This window comes from Lynx canadensis, chromosome A1, assembly GCF_007474595.2.
Source record: "Lynx canadensis isolate LIC74 chromosome A1, mLynCan4.pri.v2, whole genome shotgun sequence".
In the NCBI taxonomy this organism is placed as follows: domain Eukaryota; kingdom Metazoa; phylum Chordata; class Mammalia; order Carnivora; family Felidae; genus Lynx; species Lynx canadensis.
Window position 1 is genome coordinate 121,870,194 of NC_044303.2, and position 26,316 is coordinate 121,896,509.

General features: G+C 38.4%; 1 protein-coding gene across 5 annotated transcripts in view; it reads left to right on the plus strand.

Annotated features, from left to right (window-relative positions):
- Nucleotides 1-289: 289 nt before the first annotated feature.
- The window catches only part of TCERG1 (transcription elongation regulator 1), a 63,162-nt gene continuing 37,135 nt past the window's right edge, over nucleotides 290-26,316 (plus strand). For 3 of the 5 annotated variants that reach the window (XR_003970077.1, XM_030320800.1, XM_030320808.1), the window contains exons 1-9: nucleotides 295-354; nucleotides 6,853-7,078; nucleotides 9,572-9,724; nucleotides 10,632-11,085; nucleotides 15,688-15,930; nucleotides 20,256-20,318; nucleotides 21,470-21,670; nucleotides 22,650-22,762; nucleotides 23,528-23,616. Coding sequence is in view for 4 of the 5 variants with exons in the window: in XM_030320800.1 (XP_030176660.1) it covers nucleotides 296-354; nucleotides 6,853-7,078; nucleotides 9,572-9,724; nucleotides 10,632-11,085; nucleotides 15,688-15,930; nucleotides 20,256-20,318; nucleotides 21,470-21,670; nucleotides 22,650-22,762; nucleotides 23,528-23,616 (1,601 nt within the window). In the remaining variant the exon portion in view is untranslated. Of the gene's footprint in view, nucleotides 355-6,852; nucleotides 7,079-9,571; nucleotides 9,725-10,631; nucleotides 11,086-15,687; nucleotides 15,931-20,255; nucleotides 20,319-21,469; nucleotides 21,671-22,649; nucleotides 22,763-23,527; nucleotides 23,617-26,316 lie in introns of all 5 variants that reach the window. The other 2 variants (XM_030320828.1, XM_030320816.1) reach the window with 2 other exon arrangements.

The following is a 26,316-nucleotide window of genomic DNA, read 5'->3' on the forward strand; positions in this document are numbered from 1 at the left end:
GGACCTAATTTTGCTTACCGCGAGAGGGCGCCGGCGGCTTCTCGTTGCTCTAGTCTCATTTCCCATAAAGCCTCCGAGTAACCAATCACCTGGCTGTCTGGATACCGCTTTCAAAGTCGGCGGGCCATTTCGCCAATCGCAAGGCAGATACCTCCCTCAGCCTGAAGATTGATGGAAAGCTTCACCAATCATTTCATTGATCTCTGCGATCTCCCCCGCCCTCGCACGGGATTGACGATCCGACCGGCCAATCGGGGATGCTCAGTCGGCGGGTGGATGAACGCGGCCCTCTGTAATGGCGGAGCGTGGCGGGGACGGGGGGGACGGTGAGCGATTCAACCCGGGGGAGCTCAGGTAAGGGGTGCTGTCCTCCCTTACATTTCAGCACAGTGGGGCCCCAGGGGCTAGGCCTGCTGCGCGGAGATCCGCGGTCGGGGGGGTGGGCGGAGGAGCCGCAGCGGCTCGGGGCCAGGACCGCATGGGGTTGGCGAAGGGGGAAGGGGAAGGTGGCTTGAATGAGAGAGCCGAGCCGGGGCTGGGCCGCGGCCTCCTGTGCCCTCTCCGGGCGCGCCCTGCGGTTTTCCCTGGGCCCCAGGGCCCCTCGCGGCCTGCGGCCTGCAGCCTGCGGGCCGGGTCCGGCGTTCCCGCCTTGGGGCCCCGCCTCAGCCTCGTGCCGCCTCCGCCTCGGCCCACCTCAGCCTTCCTCCCGGCTCAGCTCCGCCGAGGGCCGGGCTTTCCCCCATCGACCCCTTCCACTCGCACTTAACTCCTCGGGATCCCTCGCCACTTCTGGCTCAGCCTTCCCCACGCCCTCCGCGGCCCTCGGGGGTCCCCACGTCTGTCCTGTTCCTTCTTCGCCTCATCGCTTCTTTTTCTGAACTTCCTGTGTGTTTTCTTCCTTTCTCTCTCATCCGTTTATGCCTCATGCCGCATTTGTGAATAACAGCAATAGCGACAGCCGTTTGGTACGTGTTTCTGTGTGCCTTTGGGGTAGTTGCCTATTGTCATTTTTGCAGGCCACAGACTAGAGCCCTCTTCAGTTAAGTTACTGGCCCATCGTACAGGTGAGGAAACTGAGCCTCGTAGAGGTCGAGGAAGTAGGACAAGGTCGCATTGATGGAATTGTGGCTCCAGGAAGTGGCTTGAACGCAGGCAGTCAGGCTCCAGAGCCAGCAATCTGGATCGCTGTTCCATTCTCGTGCTTACGCCATTGCCCTAAAGAGTGCAGTGACCTTTCTTCCGTTGGTATCTTAGTGCCTATGGGATTTGTAATTAAGATCTGGTACAGTAAAAGTGTCTTGATAAAGTAAAATTCTTTAGTTTTAGTGGTTTTTGAGGAAAAGAGATACTGAGCTTTATGTATGTTTGGTTACTTTTTTTTTTTTCTGGATAAGGGAAAATGTCATTTCAGATGTTCAGCTCTCATTCTGAATTGTGCCATTGTCAGCATTTGAAAATGAAAAAGAGCAGTGTAGGTTATGAGGACTCTTTAGTATTGTCTGGAGCTCAAGATGAAATTGTAGAAAGAAATGGGTATTGTTACTCAAGTGTTCAGGAAAAAATTGTCTTCTCAATTCTGAATTGTCACACAGAGAAATCCTTACTTGACAGGAGTAAAATCTTGTTTTCTTTCAGAGGCGAATTTCATATCCTTTAAACCCCATATGTACGTTAGTAATGAGTGATCAAAGTGCATTGTCGGGGTGGTTCAGTATTAGTGATGGAAAGTTTATTACTGATTGTGATCCCAAGGGAATAGTTACTTACCTCGTTATTGGGAACATTACTTTGCATTTTAGTACTTTACAGAGTAGCCTTTTAGACTTTGTTACTAGTAGTCTAGACATTGTTGTAAAAGTGATTTGAATAGGGTTCTAAATTAGGTGTTCTCTTGCAAATATTTTAGATCTTAGCCTCCTGGGTTGGAAATTGGTTCCAGAGCATATTGTAAAAACTTTTACTTATATGAAATAACTGATTATAGCATTTCTCATGGTGTAAGAGAAATTACCTGTTTATGTGGCTTCTTTGATGGTACAAATTGAGGCTTATTTTTGTATTTGTATTCTTAATGTGTATCATGTTGTGTCTGCCATAGTGCCTGGCAAGGGAGGTGTTGGATGGGTATATGGTAAATAAAAGAATGTAGGAGATTACAGATGGTTTACTTATGGACCTACATTTAGTGTGTGCTTTGTGACAGTCACTGACCTAGGTACCTGCTGGCAGGGGAGCCTTGAACCAGACCAAAAACTTTTGTCCTCAAGGAACTTCCATGCTAATTAAGATTGATCTAAATTCTAAACTGAACTAACCTCATATCAAATGAGATCAACCTTCCAAGTGTGAAGAGACTTATTCAAGGTCACTGAGTAATTGGTAGGGTCTAGGTCTCCTCACAGTCTTACCACATAATTTGACTCCCATATATCATGATGTAGCATCTCTCTATTTTTGTCCTTCCTATTAAAGTATTTGCAGCATTGTCTTCACCACTGGGGAGATTGTATATCCTAGGGAGATACATTTGTTCTTGTAAAAAAAAAAAAAAAAAAGAGTCTTCTATTCTTGTAAGGAGCCTTCTGTTTTCCAAAAAGGTTAGAAGTGGTAGGGATGCAAATAACCTACAGTAGACAAAATTTATTTAGAGGTCCAAATGCCACCCGTCCCTTAATGGTTGAAGACCATTAAGAACCCTTTTGTAGAGTCGTATTTGTCTAGATCTTTTATCCAAGGCCTTTGTTTACCTGTTAATACTTTGTCTGATGACAAGGTACTTGGGAGTCTCAATTTCCTCAACTGTAAAATGGGAATAAGAATACACTGGTGCTACCACTAGCCAGCTGCCTTAAACAAGGTATTTTTCTGTGCCATAGTTTCCTTTGTAAAAATGGTGCCAAACTTACCTAACTGGTAAGTTTATGAGGATTGTGAGGACTACAAGAATTAGTACAAACACCGTCCATGTTACCGTGCTTGGTATATAGGAAGTACCCAGTTTACATGACCATTGCAAGAGTAATGCTTGAACAGTTACCGTCCTGGGCCCTGGGATGCAGCAGTATGCCAAAGAGGATCTTATATACTAGCGGGTGGAGAGAACCCAGAAGTAAACAAGTGAAAGATTTCTTCGTAACATGTATCATAATTGAAAACGCAAATTGGGTTAGGAGCCAGAGAGGGACTGGGTTTGGGGTGAGAAAAGAGTTTGAGGTAACATCTGAAGTGAGGCCGAATGAGAAGGAGCCAGTTATGTAGACATCTGGGGTAAAGCATGCCAGGCCGAGGGAACAAGTGCACAGGCTTCAAGGTAATGAACTTTTATTTAAAGTATTTGATCAAAAAATAGGTCGGTAGAGGTCAGGTTATATAGATTCTAATAATAGTAATTATAGTAATGTAGCTAACACTACAGTATAGCTAGCTTTCTCACATTAATACCATTTAACACTTAATGCTGTTACACTAATGTTATGGCCACAGTAATAATAGCTCCTGCTTACAGGGGGCTTAAGTGTTTGGTGCTCTTCCAAGTACTTTATTAGTTCATTTACTCCAACTTGAAGTTTCTGGTGAGGTTGTTGGGATGCAACTGCGTGTACAGAGAGCTCAACACGTGTGCTATACATGTCTGACATCAGAAGGTGGCACCTTTAGGCTGTTGATGGAGGAAATTCTGTGAATTTTGTCACCGTTTTTAGTGGCAGACTTGAAAGTTAAGCTGTCTAGTCAAATTGACATTGCTTTTTGAAGTTGAGCACTGTGCTAGGTAATGATAATTTACTGGGTAGCATATGCTATCCTAAATGCTTCACAGGGATTATCTCACTGAACAGTGAGATAGGAGATAGGTCTTATTTCTCTGCCCTGCTAATTTACATTAGTATACTAATACTGAGTATACTCAGGCTCAGAAATTATGTAACTAGCCTAACAACAAAAGGCAGAGTCCTGATTTGACTTTTTTGTGATTCAAAAGCCTCACCGCTTAACTTCAGCCTGTAACTAGGAAGTGAAAATCTAAAGAAAGAATTACTGTAAATTTTTCTGAAAAGGGAGAGGCAGATTCAAAGGAAATCAGAAGATTAAGGTACATTATTAACTTGAGACTGAAACACAGTATCTTTCCTTGGTGGTTCACTTTTTTTCTCCCCAGGGGTTAAGACTTTCCTGTCTGTCTTTAGGGAGTGTGTATAATATGAAGACTGATTATTTTGATCCCATCCTTGCTTCTTTTTGCCGTCACCATTATTACCTCATACTTTGCAATCCCGAGTGCAGGATAATTTGCAAATTTGGTTAAATACTCTTGGAATAGTAGCTCTTGGATGTGTTTACAATCCTAGTGTTCTCATGGAAGTCATACTGGTTCTTAGGATTTTTTTGTGACAGAATTGAACTACAGTGTGGAAAATTTAGAGAAAGTTCAAAGGATAATCTTAAGCAGAGTGTTGAAGGATGTAGGAAAGTTGGAAGAGCCTGGTGAGAAGAGAGTATGAAATGATTATTTTCAGATATGCATAAGGAATGTAACTATTAATCTCATGGGCACAAAAATGTAAATTTCATATATAAAGAGAGTTATAGTAGCTTTTGAGAAGAATAAGGAAATTATATTAAAAATAATTTTTATAATGTGTATACCCTACTTGTAAGGTAACTCAGGTACAATAGTGCCTAAATATTGGCTTATTCAATGAATATTGAGACCTACTATGTGCTGGGAATATATACAGGAGAGCAAGACAGAATTCCTGCTCTAGAGAGGCTTACATAAACAGCATGGTGTAGTGTTTAAGAACTGTTTGCCTGTGTTCAAATCCTGGTTTTACTGCTGAACCAGCTGTGAGGTCTTGGGCAAGTGATACTTCTCTGTGCCTTAGTGTCCTCATCTTTAAAATGAAGTTGATAATGCAGTTGACCCTTGAACAATGTGGAGGTTAGGGATGCTGTCCTACCCCCCACACTTTGAGAATTGAAATATAGCTTTTGACTTCCCCAAGACCCCTTACCCATAACATAAGCAATTGATTAACATGTATTTTGTATGTTAAATGTATTATATACTGTATTCTTACAATAAAATAAGCTAGAGAAAAAATGTTAAATCACAAGGAAGAGAACATAATTTAGTACTGTACTGAATTTATTGAAAAAAATTCGCCTGTAAGTGGGCCCGTGCAGCTCAAACCTGTTTTGTTCAAGGGTCACCTGTAGCATCCATCTCACGGCGTTAAGATGGTTAAATGAGGGGCACCTGGGTGGCTCAGTCGGTTAAGCGTCCGACTTTGGCTCAGGTCATGATCTCGCGGTCCGTGAGTTTGAGCCCTGCGTCGGGCTCTGTGCTGACAGCTCAGAGCCTGGAGCCTGTTTCAGATTCTGTGTCTCCCTCTCTCTGACCCTCCCCCGTTCATGCTCTGTGTCTCTCTCTGTCTCAAAAATCAATAAACGTTAAAAAAAAAAATTTAAAAGAAAAAAGATGGTTAAATGACTTAAAAAGAGCTTAGAGCACTGCCTGATACATGGTAGCATAAAATATTTTCAAAAATTTTGTTTTTTAGAAAAAGCACTTGTGAGAGGAGATAGGTAATACCATTTATGTGATACTTCCTATCTGTTTAAATGCCATGGGAAAAATAAACCAGGGTGATGACCTAGAGGTTGAAGGATGGGATGGGGTTCAGTGTAGCGAAGGGCTTGTCCTTTAGTTAAAGAATATTCATGATCTCTTAAGCTGCTACCCCCCACCCCCTGTAAAAACTTTGTACTTGGAAGTAATTTCCAAAAGTTGCAAAAATGAAGTTAATACACTTAGGGTTAATATTTTACCTCTCTGCCTTATTATTTGCACGTATGCATGTTCTCTTTTACTCTGAACCATTTGAGGGTAAGATATAGTTAAGTGTCTGTTTTCTAAGAATGGACATACTCTCCTAATGATAAGTTATCAACTTCATAAATTTACACATATAACAGTACTTACTGTCCATATCCCAGCGTTGCCCATTACTTCACTATATCCTATTAGCATGTCTTCTCTCTAGTACCGAATCCAGTCTAGAGTTAGTATTGTGTTGTCATCTCTTTAGCGTCATTTAAAATCTACATTTCCACAGCCTTCCTTTGTTTTTTATGTATAACATTGACATTTGTGAAGAATACAGCCCTCATTCTCCCTTTTTAATGGAACATTCCTCATTTTGCATTTGTCTAATATTTCCTCATTATTAGATTGAGGTGCTCGGAATAGGTGATTGTGTATCCCTCTCAGTCACTTGGTGTCCATTTGTCCATTTACCTATCTATTTATTTATGAGAGAGAGATAGCGAGAGAGCGAGAGTGTGCTCGCATGAGCCGGGAGGGCAGAGGGAGAGGAAGAGAGAATCTGCAGGCTCCACATCCTGCGAGGAGGTGGACGTGGGGCTCCATCTCACTACCTTGAGATCATGACCTGAGCCAAAATCCAGAGTCCAAAGTTCAACTGACTGAGCCAGCCAGGTGCGCGCCCATTTATTCTTTTTAGGTGATAATAATTTTGATCACTTGGTCAGGGTGTTGCCCAGTTTCCCTAATATGTAGTTGATGTTTCTTCATCCTGCCCTGCAACTGAAAATAGCATGTGGGGAGACATTTTAAGACCATCAAATATCATCCTTATCCAGATTTCCTCCTGGATTTGGTGACCACTGATCATTCTTACTGATGCACTTTTTACCACGATGGTTGTGAAATGATGACTTTCCAGCTCCACTTGATCTTAAGGGCCTCTTAAGTTTGATTTTAATTAGAGATGAATAGCTATATTTTATATGTTTGAGAAGGAAAAATTTATACATTGCTTTCCCACACAGGATGGCTCAACAGCAGGCCTTGAGGTTCCGAGGCCCGGCTCCCCCACCAAATGCAGTGATGCGAGGCCCACCACCTCTCATGCGACCTCCTCCCCCTTTTGGTATGATGCGAGGCCCTCCACCACCACCTCGGCCCCCCTTTGGACGTCCTCCTTTTGATCCCAATATGCCGCCAATGCCTCCTCCAGGAGGGATTCCTCCACCAATGGGCCCTCCACACCTCCAGGTAAAGAATGTAGAAGTTGTCATTTGTTTGTCAGTGTCAGTATTGATACTGCGTATGAGTTTTGCTTAAAAACTTGTTCTTAGTTTCATTTATAGGAAAATGGGAGCTAAAGAGAACATCCATATGTAAATGTGTTGCTCCAAAAGCAGTAGTAACAACATAATTAGTATAGAAATTCTGAACAGGAATTTATTAGATGGTGAAAAACCATAGAAAAACATACATATAAAACTAGGAATCAGTAGGGTAGTTCTTACCTGCCTTATATCTTGAGAATTGTCTCTAGTAATCTGTCTTTATGGGAAACGAAGTTTGAAATATTAATACATAGAGTGGGGGGTAATATGTTTTCAATGATAAATGTTGCCAGTAAGTATTTAAATATTATGAAGTATTTGTATTTCTGAGCAGTTCTCCCAGGAAAATGATGCCTAGGATAGAATTTAGATTTTGTCTCCCTGGGGGAAAAGTAGGGTTATCTTACAATTTTAGAAATAGCATTATTGTGGGATTTCCTTAAATAAAAACTTTTCTGGTATTTTAACCTGAAGCATAATATTCTACTCTAGTTTATGTAGACTCAGTTATCTGTCTGAAATGATGTCCTGAAGGTATCAAGTCTCAAATGTCTACTTTTGAGAATGTATTCTTTTTGTTTGAGTATATATCTTTGTTTTCTTACTTTATCCAGTCTGCATACCCCTGAAACCAAATAAATACAGTGCTGTCATCTGCCCTCCATTTGCTTGGATAATCAAGAATGAACTTACTAAAAATAGAAAAGGGTAATGATGTAGCATTTAAGCGATGTTAACTCAGTGTAGATAGCGTTATATTTATGGAAGAGACACAAAATTTTAATATTTTGCTTAATAATTGTATTGCCTTCCAAGTAATGAATAGTTCCTACCCCCACCCTTAAACAAAATGTTAAATGCTTTTATATTTCCTTGAAGATTAGAAGAAATCACTTTTTGACCTACTGACTGTGGTATAACTTGTTATAGGTGGATTTTTTCTTATTTGTGCTTTCAAGAGTTAAATCTACTTGTAGAATATTGTAAATTGTAATGGACTGATGTAACCCTCTAATGGAAATAAATCAGATGTTGTAATGCGATACTTTCTAATGTTGTGAAGCTTTTCTTGTTCTCCGTGGATAATTGTGTGGTTTTACTTTAAATCCAAATGATTTCCAGCTAACGGTGCATGAGACCTATTTGGGGTGGTTATTTCAGAGAACATGGGTCTGTGTGCTGATGCTGGAAAGACATGAAACTGAATCCAGAAAAACCTGGAGTATGGAAAAGAAGACATTTTTAGGAAAAGGAAATGCATTTTCACATTATTATAGTGTCCATTGCCTGACACAGAATAAGATGCTTTGAATAATTGAATTTTAATGTTACTCATAAATTATAGAGGAAATCTTTTTAGTTCCTTTTCAGAATCTGTTTTTAAATGTCAGGCCACTTTTCTGCTAAGATATAGCAGTTTCAGTTAAATTGTTTGGTTGAGGGTCTTATGTCAGCAGTCATTGAAGAATGACAGTGAAGGAATTATCAGAGATAGGATTGGATCAGTAATGGCTCCAGGATTTTTTTTAATTATAATGTTATGTCATTTAAATTCTTATTTTCCACTAAAAGTAAAATGGGTAACTATTTGATTGTGTCTTTTTTTTTTTTTTTTTTTTTTTTAAATTTTTTTTTTCAACGTTTATTTATTTTTGGGACAGAGAGAGACAGAGCAGGAACGGGGGAGGGGCAGAGAGAGAGGGAGACACAGAATCGGAAACAGGCTCCAGGCTCTGAGCCATCAGCCCAGAGCCCGACGCGGGGCTCGAACTCACGGACCGGGAGATCGTGACCTGGCTGAAGTCGGACGCTTAACCGACTGCGCCACCCAGGCGCCCCTTGATTGTGTCTTTTAAAGTTACTGATGTTTATGTGTTTGAGCTACATTATTAGTATTGCTTCAAAAAATAGAAAATGACGAATATTTTCCTAGCTTATAGTTGCTTCTTACGGGAAAAGAGAATAAAAGGGTTAGGTAGAGCCGATTTTTCTTTTCTTAGAAAATTATTTATAAAATAATGTTTCTGTTATGGTTGGTTCCTGCGATAGGTGACCTATGGAGGCATTGGTGTGCCTAGTGTTAAACAAGATCTATGACTCATTTTTTTCCTTTTGAAAAGTAGCCAGTGCCCACTGTATGAAATATGCAGTTAAAGTGTAAAGAATAAAGCAAGATTCACCCATAATGCTATTCACCCTGTTAGTATTTTCATATATTTCCTTCTAGTGTGTTTAGTAGTCATCTTTGTTAAAGAGTAACTTCTATAACCTTGATGAATATATTTGCATGGACTAGTTTTTACTACTAGAGTGAAACTAGTTTCTCTTATAGTACTTGATGTTTGGGTAGAATTTACTAATTTGAAGGTAAAAAGGAGAAGTACAAATGACCATTATTATTGTTGTTAATTAACAGAGACCACCTTTTATGCCTCCACCCATGGGAACCATGCCTCCTCCTCCGGGTATGATGTTTCCACCAGGAATGCCTCCTGTGACTGCTCCTGGTACTCCAGCACTGCCTCCTACTGAGGAGATATGGGTTGAAAATAAAACTCCAGATGGGAAGGTAAATTATAAAGTATATTTAGGTTGTGATCTTGGTGACAAGAGTAAAAGTTAAGAGTTCTGGCAGGTGGAGATCAACGACAGTATCCTTGCCAATTAAAATGAATCTCAGATAAGCACTGGATAGGGTAGAACTCAAGAAAGGCTCACTGGATTAGACTTCTGCACAGACATAAGGTTGTCTGGAGTGCTTGTATATGTTCATCTGTGATTCTGAGTCCCCAAAGTAACTCTGAGGTTTAGTGTTTGCCAGGAGGACTTCTGGAACTCAGCATATAAGAGTACTCACAGCTAAGACTAATTACAGTGAAAGGATCCAAAGCAAAACCAGCAAAGGAAAAAAGGTACATGGGGCAAAGACTGGAGGAGACCAAGCACAAGCTTGTAAGAATCCTGTCAGTGGAATTACATAGGACATGTTTAATTCCTCCAGCATGGAATGGTTAAAATACGTGTGAAGTGTTGTCTACCAAGGAAGCTCACCTGAGCCAAGGTGGTTGTGGGTTTTCAGGGAATGATGGGAACCCTCTTAAAATTCAGGTTTCCAAATGCCAGTCACACGCCAGCTTTGCAAGCAGGGCTTTCTGAAGAGAGCATTCTAAGGCCTGCTTTTAACTTTCCGCATAAAATAGAACCTCGATTTTCCTTTTTGTGTTAAAAATATCGTGTGCTCATTATAGAAAATTAGGGGAAGGGGGAGAAGGGGAAAATTACTTAATAGTTTCATACCTATCATTACCTATGGTTTCAACAGCCAGTTTCTCTTCTCTAAGCTTTTTTTCCCTCTTTTCTAAGTTTTTGTTGTTGTTTTTTTTTTAATACTTCTTAAGAGAAGGTATAGTTGCATTAGTGTTTTTTAATGATAGTTGACAGATTCTGGGATACCAATGATTTTGCTTCCTCTGCAGGTTTATTATTATAATGCTCGGACACGTGAATCTGCATGGACCAAACCAGATGGAGTTAAGGTTATTCAGCAGTCAGAACTGACACCTATGCTTGCAGCCCAGGCTCAGGTTCAGGCCCAAGCCCAGGCGCAGGCCCAGGCGCAGGCCCAGGCTCAAGCGCAGGCTCAGGCGCAGGCACAAGCACAAGCTCAAGCGCAGGCGCAGGCCCAGGCCCAGGCTCAGGCCCAGGCCCAGGCCCAGGCCCAGGCCCAGGCCCAGGCCCAGGCACAAGCACAGGCTCAGGCGCAGGCGCAGGCACAGGTGCAGGCGCAAGTACAAGCACAAGCAGTAGGAGCTTCCACCCCTACAACCAGTAGCCCAGCACCTGCAGTGTCCACTTCAACATCATCATCCACCCCATCCTCTACCACTTCTACCACAACAACTGCCTCTTCGGTTTCGCAGACAGTATCAAGTGAGTACCAGCCAGCATGTGTTTTCATTTAGGGGTTAGAGAAATGGACAGGTAGGGACTGCATTGCAAAATGATCCTAGTGTTTCAGGTATTATCCTTCATGTTACTTAAAATACATTTTTGACATTAAGCCTTTTGGGTTAAAAACAAACAGAAATTTCCATTAGTAGAAGAAATTATTTGTCCTGTTGGAATTCACAAAGCTAAACTAGGAAGTGCAGAGTAGCTATCCATCTTGACCAAGTAATAACGCTGGGTGCTGTGGGGTTTGTAACATAAGTAGAAGTCTTGGTTCCTGTCTCACAGGGCTTCCAGTTTTTCTAATTGAGGCAAGAATAATGCATGTGAAACAATTAGTAGTGTGCACAGCTATACGGTGAAAATAGAAGATTCAGGAATTCAAGAAAAGGGAGAGACAAGTAAGTGGGTGGACTGTGGGTATTGAGGTTGATCGTGAAGGATGTGCAGTAGGATTTGAGTGGATTTGAAAGTAAAGACCGGTCTTTCAGGTAAGGGGAACATCATAAACAAAGGTCAGGAGATGAGGATAAATGCAGTTTATTGGATTGTTAAGAAGCTCTTCTGAGGTGGGGAGGGGGAGATATATTGGTTAACAGATTGAGTAAGAGTGAGACCAGGTTACAGAGAGTTTTAAGAACCAGGCAAATGGGTGAGGTGAGCAGGTTCCAGGGTCTAGCATAAATGTTCTGGAAGATTTTTCTGGTGTTCTTTTTTTTGGGTGAGGGGTAGTATTGAAATAAGGGGAAGTTAGTAGGAACTTTTCAGTAATCTCATTTAGAGGTAGGTAGGTTTTAGAATGGGATACGGGCAGATGAATGAGGAGTGGAGATAGAAGCAGTCAGAAGGGTAAGAGAATTTTCAGGTATAATGTCACAGAGGCCTCAAGGTTAGACTTTTTCTAAAAAGATGAGAAGGATTAATAGATTTTAGGAATGGGGAGAGAAGATTTTATTAATTTGTTTGAAACAATTGTCATTAATATGTATACTATTAGCTTTGGGAAATTTCTGTTTATATATATGTTTTATATATTTTTATGTATCTTTTTAATTTATAGGCTGAGATTGAAGTCCAAAATATTTAAATAATGATTTTATTGATATGATTATTTGTTATGATACTGGTATGAAGATGCATAGTTATCCCTATAGGTGATCAGAAGTTGGATTATCTTGCTACCTTGATAATAGATGAGAATAAGAAAAGTGCCCTAGCTTCAGGGACTTGGGAATTATTAGTGTATTTTATCCTGAAAGAAATTTGTAAATGAGAGAGATTCAATCATAGTAGATTCAAATTTTATCGTATTTGATTGATACAAAAAGTAACTGAGGAAGTAAGGTATACCTAATATGGAGACAATTAAAAAAAAATTTTTTTTTTTGATCTTTATTTATTCTTGAGAGAGAGACAGGATGTGAGCAGGAGAGGAGCATAGAGAGAGGGAGACAGAGAATCTGAAGCAGGCTCCAGGCTCTGAGCTGTCAGCACAGAGCCTGATGCGGGGTTCGAACTCACAAACCGCGAGATCATGACCTGAGCCGAAGTTGGATGCTCAACCGACTGAGCCACCCAGGCGCCCCTGGAGACAGTTTTTTAATGGCTGCACTTGATATTTTTTTAACAGCTTGGGGGAAAATGCACTTAGTAGGGAGATGTAAATAATGCTTTATAAAAGTCTTTTCTTTCATAGCTAAGGTGAATTCTGATAGAGAAGCGTAACGGTGACCATAGCCAGCTGACTGAGGGGCTTTGCCATTTTAGAGGCTAGTGCTTCTAAAAACCTGTGTGGTAAGGCAGGAAACTGCCAGTTTTTATGGAGTACCTGTTGTGGTAATGGCAGAAAGGGATTAATAAAAGCGTTGCCGTTCTATGTGGAGGCTCTGTGTTGTTTATGCTTTGTTCCCTTTCTTCTTAGGAAGGAGAAATAGTAGTACTTTGTTTTAAGGAAGGTTGGAGGTGAAATAATTTAACTGTCCTATATTCCATTTCTGTGTTGGAATGGTCTGTCCATATAGGCCCATAGCTGTCTTGCTGTTATGAGCTGTTCTATTCAGAACTCCTTTTTGTCCTTTTTTGCACTGCGCTTCAGTGATTGGGAGGCCTTTATTCTAAGAACAGAATAGCAAAAGGGTGTTCTTTTTACTGCCTTTAAACGTTAATTTTGATGTTCTTTCTGAGTATTCCTGACGTCTGTTTTTATTTCACTTGGTTCAGTATCCTGAAGTGTTGTCCTACTACAATCTTAGTATTTCTCCATCTGTTGCACTCGCTTGTCTTTTTTCATTAAGATCTGAGGCTGGATAAGTAGTATATTTTGAGGCCTAGCATTTTACTAGTTATTTTAGCAAAAGGAATTAGTAGGAATTTTTCTGAGCATTAAGTCCTAGCTACCATTCTCCTAGTTTCCCATTGAATTCTTTCATTGCCTTTATCTCTGTCCTTTCATGACTCATGGCCACTAATAAATTTAGAAAATCCTGTGTCAGCAGGAGGAATGGGTTGAGTGAATAATTTTTTGCCATCTCCATTGGTGTTCTTTTCTGCTTGAAATTTGATGCTTTTGTAACTCCTGTTCTTTCCTGACTACAGTATTTTTTTATCTTACCTCTGGTAAGATTACCTCTAGTAATTATATCTAAATATTATTACCATAACATAAAAAAAAATGTAACTGTATGAACTGCAGTATAGACCTGTGGGTAAATGAAAATAAAAATTAAGAAATTTATATTTTAGCCCCAGTTGAGCATAAACTCATTTTATCCGGTGCAAGTTTGTGAAAAATGCTGATGAAATCCTGCTTCTCAGGGAAGTTGGGAAGAATAACTAGATATATTTTCAGCCATTACAGTAGATTACAAATGCTAAGTGGTATATTTATGGGACTGGGCAAATGTTGCATGTAATTTGTATTTTTCACACTGTTATAAAATTATATTAATATGATACTGTACCCTAAGGCTAGGTCTATGCTAGACCAACAATTCATTCCTGGGCCCCTGAAGATACTTGTTTGGCCCTGCTGTCTATTTAGCCAAGGTGAGTCCCTCATTAACAAGTATGAAATTGCTCACATCTTCCCAGCCTAAGTGAGTTTTTCATTATTAGGAGCTGAAAAAAGATATAAATTTTGTCAGTTGGAGTATTGGGTGGCTTGTATTAAACAGTGCGCTTTCCCTTAGGATAAAATTGGCATACAGATTGGGAATGCACGGTTTTATTTGATTTGATTTGATAAATTCATTCTTAGTCCAGTACAGGTAGTTTGAAATTTTTCTCTACATCAAAAACAAAACAAAACAAAAACCCATGAAATATTTGTTACCAATGAATTACCAAAAATGAGTTTTGTGTTAGAACTAAATGGGTTATAAAATTACAAAACTGTTTTATAATATTTGAGTACTGTAACTTCTGAAGTATAAAATACATATTTTATTTTTTGGTCACAGTTTGATTTTAAATGTGATAACTAAAGATGAAATGTTTTATTTTTGATACTTAAAAAGAACATATTGGAAATAAATTATCCCAAATTTCACATTCTCCTGGTCTCTCACACTGGAAACCTGAGTTGTTATTATTATTATTATTTTTTTTTTTTTACCTTCTTATTTTGAAATAACTGTAGAGAAACCCAACTTGTTTTTTACTCCATTTGTTCATAGTCAGTCATTAGTCACTGCATATCTTTTTCTCTCTGTTCTTCCTTGTTTGGACAATTCCAGATAGGTTGAAATTGATTTTCCCACCTCTGTTCTTGCTTTCCTTCCTGTTCATCTGCCAGGTTAATTCATCAAATGAACACTGATTAATTCTCTTCCATATAGAAACCTTCATTTTGCCTCCCCTGCACCCCTTTTACATTCATGAAGTCACACAAATAACACATGAATGCATTCTTATAAAAAAATTAAACTCTAATGAAGGATATGTAGCAAAATGTGAAAGGCATGCACAGATGTAATGAGTATGTACATGTTGGTGTGCATTCTTCTAGGTCGTTTCTCTACATTTACATAATTTCTTCCTTTCCCTACCCAGTAATGTGCAGACTCCTTAGCCTTCTGTCAAAGCCTTCTCCTTTATGCCTCTGGTCTGCTTTCCAGCCATAACTCACTGGTTCTTTTGGTATGCCTATTGTTTTACTAGTTGACTGCTTGCCTTGTATTTTTTAAACAATTCCCTTTTGCTACCTCCTCTTGGCTTTTTACTCACTTTTCCCACCACTTACTTATTTTCTCCTTCCACTCTGTCATTGTCCTTGTTGAAATCCTAATCTTTCAAGGCCTATCATCACACTATATAATTTTTTCTGTACCCTCTCACAGTTAGAAATGGTCTTTGCGTCTTGATTTATATTCCTATACATTTATCGCATTTCACTTTATATTTCAGTTAATTTTTATATTTCATTTAACTATCTTGAAGCTTCTTGAAGACAGAGACCTTTTTACAAATTTCTTGCAGTGCATGGAATGGGCTCTTAAATACTTAACTGAATGAGTGAATGATGAATGAATATAGTGAAATGGTTTATGAAGGAATGATACATATTTTTGTTTTATCTTTTATCAGCACCCACAACACAAGATCAGACCCCAAGTTCTGCTGTTTCAGTTGCCACGCCTACAGTTAGTGTTTCAACTCCTGCTCCTACAGCCACACCTGTGCAAACTGTTCCCCAGCCGCACCCCCAGACGTTACCTCCTGCTGTTCCTCACTCAGTACCTCAGCCAGCAGCAGCAATACCTGCTTTTCCACCAGTCATGGTACCTCCGTTTCGTGTTCCCCTTCCTGGCATGCCAATTCCGCTTCCAGGTAAATCAATGGATGAGAATAGTCCTTCTAGCTATGTTTTCATATTGTCAGTTAGTTTGTTCTCATGTGTCTGTTGCATTTGAAATTTGCCTTGAATCTCACCTGTTTGAAATGTTTTTAAAAGATTCATGGCTAACGGCAATATTTTCTCTTCAGTTTTGGTAAATGTCCTTTTTTTGTTGTTGTTTACATGTCTTAAAATTAGAGCCACATTTGAAGCTACACTCATTTTTGGATAATGGCCTCAATGAATTAAAAATGATCATCTTTTCCTGTAACTGTTCAAATGCATTTTTTTTTAAAGGATTGAGTCTGTAAAGTTGAGAAATTACAAGTTATTAATAGCTGATACTAAGTGATTTTCTATACTGTGCCCTGTTCTAAGCACTTTACATGTGATAACTCAGTTTAATTTTTGCAATTATCCTAGGAGGTAGGTACATAGACAGGCTAAATTACTTGCCCTTGACGCATAGCTAATGAGTGATGGTGTTGGGATTTGAGCTGGGTGCTCCAGACCCAAATACCATGCTCTTAATAACTGTTTTACTGGGAGGAAAGTGTTAGTCACCTAACTATAAGAAATTGATCTAAAGCAAAGCCAGAACTTAACCCTTGTAACAGTTGTGAAGGGAAGTATAACCTGCACCGTGTAAACATTTAAGCAATTCTAGTGAGATTGTGGAGTAGAATTTTCCCTGTAGGGATTAAACAGTGACAGTGTTGGGCATCCTAATTTGAATGCATTTGTTGTTGACAAACACGTTTATCCCTTAATCCATGTCTGTTCTCCTAGTATTACAACTGGAAGCTTTTGACGTAGAGACCTCGTGTTCACAGTTTTTGCTGTGAAGTTTGTGGCAAAGATGAATAGAATGTAGGCCTCTTGTCTCCCGTTTTCACATTCCTCCCACTATTATTGCCACTTTATTGTACTAGTTTTTATGTAAGAAGAGGGTTGTACTACATCCGTTTCTTAGATTTGCACGTATTTTAATTATAACCGCTTTTCTAATTGTCTTTTTCCTTGTGCCTGCTTGGAAAAGAGGCAGTCACTTAGATTTTATATCTTAGCAAGAAAGAAAAACCAAAATTCTAAGAATTAGTGGTGTTTTTTTTTTCCCTATAGGAAAACCTTTTGTACATTGTTAATGTAGTGTCAGATAATGCTCAATATGTGATGTTTTAAGAAACTCCTATCACTTGAAAGAAAGTAAGAGGGAAACTAAAAAGTTTCCTCATACTAGGGATTACCCTTTTTCTAAATTAAATTTAAGACAAGCTTTTGGGTACCCTTTGGATATACTTTTTGTAGAAAACTAAGTGATACATGGAGAATAGCTTGACATTGGTCATAGCCTCTCACAGTCTTGGTCAGGGATAGTATTCAGACCAGATACTGGATTCTGAATGATCTCAAGGAGCATGGGGTTGTTAATTCTGTAGAGAGGAGATTGAGAGGTAGCATAGTAATGTTGCTGAAGTAATTGAGAGGCTTACTAAAAGGACTTTGTTTTGCTTTGAAGTTTCTCAACAGGACCAGTGGGTGAAAGGTCAGAGTAGCAAAAATTCATTTCTATAGAATGTTGAATTTTGTTACAATAAAATCCCTTCACTTATATCTCTGTTTTGATGTCATGGTCTTCTCTGACCCTTACCCCCACTTTAAAGTTTAGAACAGATGGTGGTGACCATTTGAGCAGATGAGGTGGTACCTATGAAGTTTGGCAGTAACAGGCATTTAGTTAATGGCAGCCACTAATGTCATTTTGTAGGTCATTTGGAAGAGACCTTGAGTTAGATAATCTGTAAAATTTTGTCCAGGTTGCCAAAGATTCTTTAGAGAGTTAATGTCTTCTAGAAAGTAATCATAATATTTGTTTATATAGTAAGTCATCTTTGATACTAATGTTCATTTTCTCATTCTCCCTTTTTTTTTTTAAAGATTTTATTTTTATTTTTAAGTAATCGCTACACCCAATGTGAGGTTTGAACTCACACCCCAAGATCAACAGTCGTACGCTGTACTGACAGAGCCAGCCAGGTGCCTCTCCTATTCCCTTTTAATTCGGTTCTCCAAGGTGCTTTAGTGAAAAAGAAAGAAAGGGAATACTTGTTTTTTTTTTCCTTCCCAAATCTTTCATATATGATGGGATTGATCTCTTTTTCTATCATTTTTTTTCTTTTTATCAATTTGGCAGTAAGGTGACAGGAAAGATTTAGATATAATTTATCTTGGAGTTTTAAGTTCTATCTGTAATAGCAATGTATGGCTCTACTGAGAATGATTAAGGAAGGGATCGTCAAACAAGATAAAGGAAAGGAGTGGAAGAATTGTAGGTGAAGTACAGGAATAAGATTTGGAATTGGGGATAGTAAATTGGATTAGAATTCTAGCACGTCTTCTAAGACTATAAAATCTTAATTTGGAATTTAAGAAACTTACTGTCAGTGACATCAGAACTATTCAAAATGCTAAATGGAATATTCTAATTTCCTAGTAGAACACAGTTTGAGGATAAAGTTACAGGAAAATTGAACAGATGTTCCCTTGAAATAGAAGGTTAAACATTTAGATATGTGGTAATTTTGTGACTCTTTTGTATGTAATCACCCTCAAAGAAAACGTGAAGTTTATCTTATGTTTTTAGCATGAGAAGAAACATAATATGACCTTTCAGTATGGTTTATGTGTTGTTAGTCAAATACAGGAGTTTTGTGTTGGCCCAATTTATGTTTAACAATGGTGGTTAGGCCTAAATATGAATAGATTTGGTTTTCTTCTGTTTAAGTTGAATAGTTAAAATTACTTTTTGGGGGATGGTTTTGGAGAACATTTTTTGAGAATAAAGTTCATATAGTCTAAGAATTAAATTTCCAGTGCTTGCTTAATAGTTTCAGTGGTCCTGCAGATGGCAGTATTTATACTAATTTAAACTTAATATGTGCTGTAACTTCCTTAACCAAATGAATTTTTCCATTGCTTTCTTACAACATCAGGGAAAACAAAATTATACATATAACTTAACTCAGCATGCTTTTATGATCCAGTGCTTTTGTTTTCATTTCAGAGTTAATAGAAAGTTTAGCTTTAATACTCTTTATTTAAAATAGTAATTAAGAAATTAAAGACATTTTTCGAAAATTGGCAGTATTTTTGTGTGTGTGTGCGTGAACTTAGGTACATTATTTACAAACCCAGGGGTTTAATTTCAAATTTCACCTCTAAGTTAAGAGAAATTTCTTTTCTTGTACTTTAGTGGGGCAAATAGTATATTATTTTGAATTTTTATTGGTACCAAACTAGGTTTAGTTTTTTCAGCCAAAACAAATAGAAATTATAATTCAATCCCTGAACCCCCTTTCCTCCTGCCTTTGGCCTTTTCTTTTAAAAAATTTTTTAAATTCACACTTCATTTTGGATTTCTTCAATTAATCAGTCTTAGTTTTCCAGCTTTCCCTTTCATTCCCTTTTTATCACCATTGTAATGCATCATGATGAGTCTTCATTCTTCTAAGAACTGTACGTAATTTCCATTCTTTAATACAAGTGCTACTCCTTTAGTTGGCTTAAATAATAGAGGTTTCTGAAGCAATCAGCCCATGTAGTCATTAGTGATACTAAAGGGGCTCTCTTTATGTTTACAGTTAGCCTGCTTCAACATTGTTTCAAGCCTGTGACGTTCCCCAGAGCAGGCAGTAAACATGGATATTTTGTCATTAGCTGAATGCTACCCTTCTCTTCATCTATGCCCATTTATTTAAAATGTTATTTGCAGTGGAATATTTGAATCCATCTCATACCTTACTGTCTTCCTTTCTCTCGCACCCCTCTTTGTCCTATCTTACTCTTGTTCTACTTCTGCATGGTTACGCTCCGTGCCTCAGCTTCTGCATGTAGTTCCCACTTAGCAGCACAGAGAAAGTGTCTTGTCAGTGTCATGCTGCATCTGCCTTTCACTGGTATCTAAGCAACAGCAGCATGGGTTTGATGTCCTGTGGGGGAATGTCCCACGTGAGAACTTGTTACGTCTGTATAATGAAGGGGCTTCCTTCATTGAATTTAAACTCTTGAGACTCCTTCAAATATTGTCCGAGCTGGTTTGATAAAAAGGTAATTGATGCTATAATTTAGAATTAGTTATCCTTAGATTTGGCACTACTTCCCACAAAATGTCACACACAAAGAAATTTTACTCCATTCTTGGTCTTTTTCATTGGAAATAGCATCCTAAATTGTAGTGGTCAATTATTTCCCTGAATCCCAGTGGTAGCCGACATACCATGGCAGCTTTCCAACGTATGCTTGCTTATCCATTTTACAGGTGTAGCAATGATGCAAATAGTCAGCTGCCCGTATGTAAAGACAGTCGCTACCACCAAGACCGGTAATTTTTAAAACCATCTTAGTTTGTTTTGTCTGTAAGTTGGCATGGTAGTGAATGTTGTTGTTTATCCTTTTTATTTATTTACTTTTGCCCAAGTGAGTGGATTTTTTTATATTTTTCTTTTTAATGAGCAGTATAAATGCAGTTGTCATATTTGGCCAACACTTAATTTTCCCGATTGCCTGTAGTATTAGCTTCTTTGGTTCACAAAAGCAAATAAGGTCAGATCACTTTATATCTTAATTTTTGTAATAAGTGTAAACAACTTCATTCTCATACTCATAACATTTAATTTTGTTATTTTGATCTGTGTTTTTAAGTTAAATATAAAAAAATCATTTCCATGTGTAAAGTGATGTGATTATGCTTGCATGCTAGTGAGTATATGTGTGTGAATATTTGTGTGTGTAGTATAAATTTACATTGTAAAGTTACTGAAGATAGCTGCCTGAAACTTAAATCCTAGAAGAGGCTTTGAGGGTTTTTGTTCAATTTGGATTCATATATCCTTAATTATTTGTGTAATATCAGCTTGTTTAGCTGTATTGTAAAAGAATATTAACCTTGGCTTATCTTTTAAAAAAATAGAAGAAATGACCTTTTTTAAGGAAAAGACTAAACTGACAAAACACTTAAAAAGGACATTGGACTTAATCACTTATCTGTTGAAGTAGATTTGATAATGAACTCAGTCTTTTACTTTAAAACTGAGAATTTTATTCGTACCCTTCTAGGTACCTTAGAACTAGGAAATAATTTTGCTTCAGGAAATATGCTCAGGAGATATGCTTGTTACCTTGATTTCATTACAATTTGAGAAATCCTTTATAAAAATACATTTCTAGTCACATGTAGAGAATGTGTCATGATTTTTATAGTTTATGGTTAAGACTTCATCTTAAATGTGACCCGAATTTTTGACCGTTCTTAAGTTACATCTTGAGGTGATTTTCTGAATCTAACTGAATTTAGACTTTAGAACTGAACAGGGAAATAGCATTAAGTGATTCACGTTTTATATGATTTGTTTTTGTTCCAGCTTGCTCATTCATTTATTAATATTTAATAGAAAGATTTAGCTCGTATCTTAGAGTTTTATTTTGCATTGCAGTTTGATGCTTGGACCTAACTGCTGCTGCTTCTTCTTTTAGGTGTATTGCCAGGAATGGCCCCTCCTATCGTACCTATGATCCATCCCCAGGTTGCTATTGCGGCTTCACCTGCTACCTTAGCTGGAGCAACAGCAGTTTCTGAGTGGACTGAATATAAAACAGCCGATGGAAAGACATACTATTATAATAATAGAACATTAGAATCAACCTGGGAAAAACCCCAAGAACTAAAGGAAAAAGGTATAGTTTTCATGACTTGTTGAGACGTAGTAAAAACTGGGATGCTATTAATAGAGTGCTGTTTGAAATTCTGAGTTACTTCCTTTTTAGCACATTTGCAGGATTTGCTAATTCTGTAGTTGTTGGATTCTTTATTTTTACCGAATTCATAAGCATGTATTTATTTAAAAAGCCAGTTCCACTTCCATGTTTGTGATTTTTCCATCCATCTTAAATTATACATACACACACACACATAGATTTTTTTTTTTTTCTGTTGTCAGGAATTACATAATTATTCCGTTGTGTAATTACTGACATTGGTAGTATATTGAAATATGTATATTGTATGTGTCCTGAAGAAAACAGGAGGCCCTTGAAGTCTTGGATGAAGAAGACTCAAAATTTTCTTACCACCAGTTCCTGTTTCTAAGTATCTTAGTATCTCATCCCTTTCAACAGAGTGACTCATTGCTACAAATGATACGTGAATGACTTGAAAGACTTCATATCTCTCTGAAATGAGTGGTTCTTTTTGAGTGACAGTTTTCTCATGGTATAGTGAGGAGTATGAAGTTTACCAGTGCTTTAGGTTGAAATTGATGATGATACAGAGAAGAACATTTCATCTTTGTGGTTAATAACTTCTAGTTCTGAATATCCTTTTTTTTTTTAATTTTTTTTTAACATTTTATATTTATTTTTGAGAGAGAGAGAGAGAGAGAGAGAGAGAGAGACAAGAACACAAGTGGGGGAGGGGCAGAGAGAGGGAGACCCAGAATCCGAAGCAGGCTCCAGGCTCTGAGCTGTCAGCACAGAGCCCGATGTGGGGCTTGAACCCACAAACCGTGAGATCATGACCTGAGACGAAGTCAGTTGCTTAACCGACTGAGCCACCCAGGTGCCCCTAGTTCTGAATATCTTACCTGCTTAGTCTCTGAAAGTTCTTGGAAAGTTACACCAAAAACCAACAAGTGACATTGTCTTAACTTTGTAATAGAAAAATTAGAGGAGAAGATTAAAGAGCCAATTAAAGAACCTTCTGAAGAACCTCTGCCAATGGAGACGGAGGAGGAAGACCCTAAGGAAGAGCCAATAAAGGAGATAAAGGAGGTAAAGGGCCACGACCCGTTAACCTGGGAGCCAGAATTAATTGTTGGGTACAATTTACTTGTAATTTGAAAACGTATCTGATACAGTTTCACTTAATTGTTATAATCCTATTTCTGAAATTTTAGGGTTCTTTGAAGTTTGTCATATAGTTTTTCCTTTGAAAATTGTGTTAAATTACTTCTTATAAGAAACCACGGCCCCTAGAAAGAAAGGGCCTTGGACCAGAGCATGGACCCAGTCTCTAGCCTCCTGATTATTTATAGACTGCTACATGGTAAAATTATAAGTACAGTTTTACATTTGGGGAATGTTATATTTTATCTGTCTTCTGGCATGGAATGATCTCTATACAGTACTGAAAGAGCTCTGCTTTTTCAAAGCTTCCTATATTCGGTCAGGGACCAGAGGTAGTCATGTTTATTAGTAAGGAAGTTAGCAGAAGAAAGACATAACCTTAAATGAAGAGGTCTTCTCTAATTTTCTATACTATGTTCTCCATTTCTGCTCCTAAGCAGATGGTCAGTGAGTTTGTAAGATAGAACCATCTGCTGTTGCTGGCATCTGCTGTTGTAGAATGCGCTCTGTCTAGGGAGCAAGGAGTTAGAACTTTCTTAGAAATTCTTACTCAGAGTCTGTACTCCATGTGCTACTAACCAATCTTATGTTGGTTGCACTTTGAGGTGTTTGCAGTGTTATTTGTATTGTGTAGTAATTCAGTATAGTTTTGTGATACTAAATAAATGGGAGTAACATCATTTCCTATAGGAGCCCAAAGAAGAGGAGATGACCGAAGAAGAAAAGGCTGCCCAGAAGGCAAAGCCAGTAGCTACTACCCCTATTCCTGGTACTCCGTGGTATGTACTTGGCTTACTTTAGTAAGTTACTTTGTTTAATTATTTTTTCTTTCTTTCTTTCTTTTTTTTATTAATTAAAAAAAAATTTTTTTTTTAACGTTTATTTATTATTGAGAGAGAGAGAGACAGAGCATGAGCAGGGGAGCGGCAGAGAGAGGGGGAGACACAGAATCCAAAGCAGGCTCCAGGCTCTGAGCTGTCAGCACAGAGTCCGACGTGGGGCTCAGACTCACAAACTGTGAGATCATGACCTGAGCAGAAGTCGGTCGCTTAACCAACTAAGTCACCCAGGCACCCCATTTAATTATTTTTTTCTTAATAACCATATTTGATTGTTACATACTTTATCATCTAGAAAGAAAAGATGCTTTAAAAAACCAACATGTCAAGTAGATGTTTTTATCTAAAGAATATTTTGGTGTTCAAACCTAAAACTCATTTGCTACATTGTCTTCCTCCTTTCATGGTACTGTTCATTAATGTTTATTATACATAGTTACAGACTTGAGCCACTGTGAGATTCTGAATCTACTTTTTATTGTTTAAAATACTTGTAAATTGATTTTGTGTGTATACCCACATCCATGATTACATTTATAGAACTGTATAAAGTTGACTTCTAATTGAAGAGTTGAATGGTAGACTTTTTCTTTCCTTCTTTTGTTTGGTTTGCCCTTCTTCTACCTGCATCAATGCTTTCTCTCCTGTCCCTGCTCCAGCCTATGTAATCCATATACAGTCCACATGTTGTAGTGAATTGTTTCTTAAGTCTTGTAATCTATAGGTTCCCCTCCATTGTATCTTCATTGCTTTTTCTTTCTCATTTTTGTCATTTAAAAGATATATATATATTTGTTATATGGAGACTCACAGTCTGGATTTTATTGTTACATCCCAATGGTACTCTTTGAGTCTTCTGTTCCTGATTTTCCTGCAAACTATCAAGTAGATACAGAAGAAACGATCAGATTCAGATTTGATCTTTTTGGCAAGAATAGTTCATAAGGGGATGTGTGGCAGTGTCTGGGGATGTTTTTTGGTTGTCATGACTTGGGAGGTGTTAATAGTGTATAGCATCTAGTCGTTAGAGGGCAGGGATGTGATACTCCTAAATGTCCTACCATGTGCAGGACAGCTCCCTACAAGAGTTAATTATTTGGCCCCAAATGTCAATAGTGCTGAAGTTTTCAGAATAATGAGTTGGTTTGAGTATTGTAAATTCATACATTTAAATGTATATATATTTTTAAAGGTTATTTTGAGAGAGAGAGCGTGTGCTTGGGAGGGGCAGAGAGAGGGAGAGAGAGAGAGAATCACAAACAGGCTCTGTCTGCATTGTCAGTGCAGAGCCCGATGTGGGGCTTGATCTCACGAGCTGTGAGATCATGACCCACGCTGAAACCAAGAGTCAGATACTTAACCGACTGAGCCACCCAGGCGCCCCTCAATATATTTTATATGCTTCTATCCATTACAGGTAATATCCTTATTGAAGTTCAGTTGTTTCATCTTTGGCTGGGTGAAACCTCTTAAGGTTGACTTCAGGGTTTTTTGTTACAACCCTGTTTTTGATACCTTCCTTACTTTGTGTTTGGCAAAGATGTTCCTGGCTTTTCTCATGTATTTCCTGTCTCAGACCTAGATTCGGCCATTTTGCTATGGAGCCTGGTTTCCTTTTGTGGGAAGTGGCATTTATAGGATCTAGGGATAGGTGTTATTACTGAATAAGTCATTATTAAGTCTCTTTGGGAGACACAGACTGAACATGCACACATTTAAAGATACATCATTAGTTCATATCATTACTTGCAGTTCAGGTTTAGTACAAGATTTTTACTGAATCTCATCATCTGTTTTAATTCAGTATCCCCTTTTCTGCTGAAGATCCTGTTTCTGAGTAATAGTGACATATTTACTTCTTTTCTTTTTGTTGTTTTGTTTGTTTTGAATATTTATGTATTTTGAAAGAGAAAGAGAGGGAGCTTGTGGGCCTCTGAGTGGGGAAGGGGCAGGGAAAGGAGGAGAGAAAGAATCCCAAGCAGGCTCCGTGCTGTCCAGCCAGAGCCCAGCATGGGGCTTGATCTCAGGATCCCTAAGATCATGACCTGAGCTGAAATCAAGAGTCAGATGCTTAACTGACTCAGCCACCCAGGTGCCCCTCATTTGCTTTGCTCACACAACAGGTCACACAATAACAGTACTGACACTGTCATTAACAGTGCGATACTGAAGATCGTTCAGGCTTTTTTTTCTCCCCGTTATTTTTGTGTTCAGGATATGTCCCTCCAGGGATGTGTAGTCAAATTACTGTGTTTTAAAGGCATTTGGAATAATTTTCTGTATATTTCACTTTACCAATGTGATACACACCCTCATTTTTAAAAATAATTATGCAAAATATCTGCCATGGATCCATAATCAAAGTTATGGAAAGAGTCTATTCAACGAATATATTCCCAGGCTGTGGTTTCTGAGTTTGAGTATTGTACATGAAAAGCTGATAACCAACTTCAAACCGCACCAGGCTGAAGCTTTGTGGGCCTCATCAGTTTTCAAGTTTGGATTTCTCTCCAGAGGAGTGAAATTGTCCTTTGGAGTTTGTTTCATTATTGCTTCTTTTTACCTGTTTTTTTCCTTTTCTGGAACATGTTATCTGCATGTCAGGTCTCTTGTATTTATTATCCTCTAAACCTCTTTTTC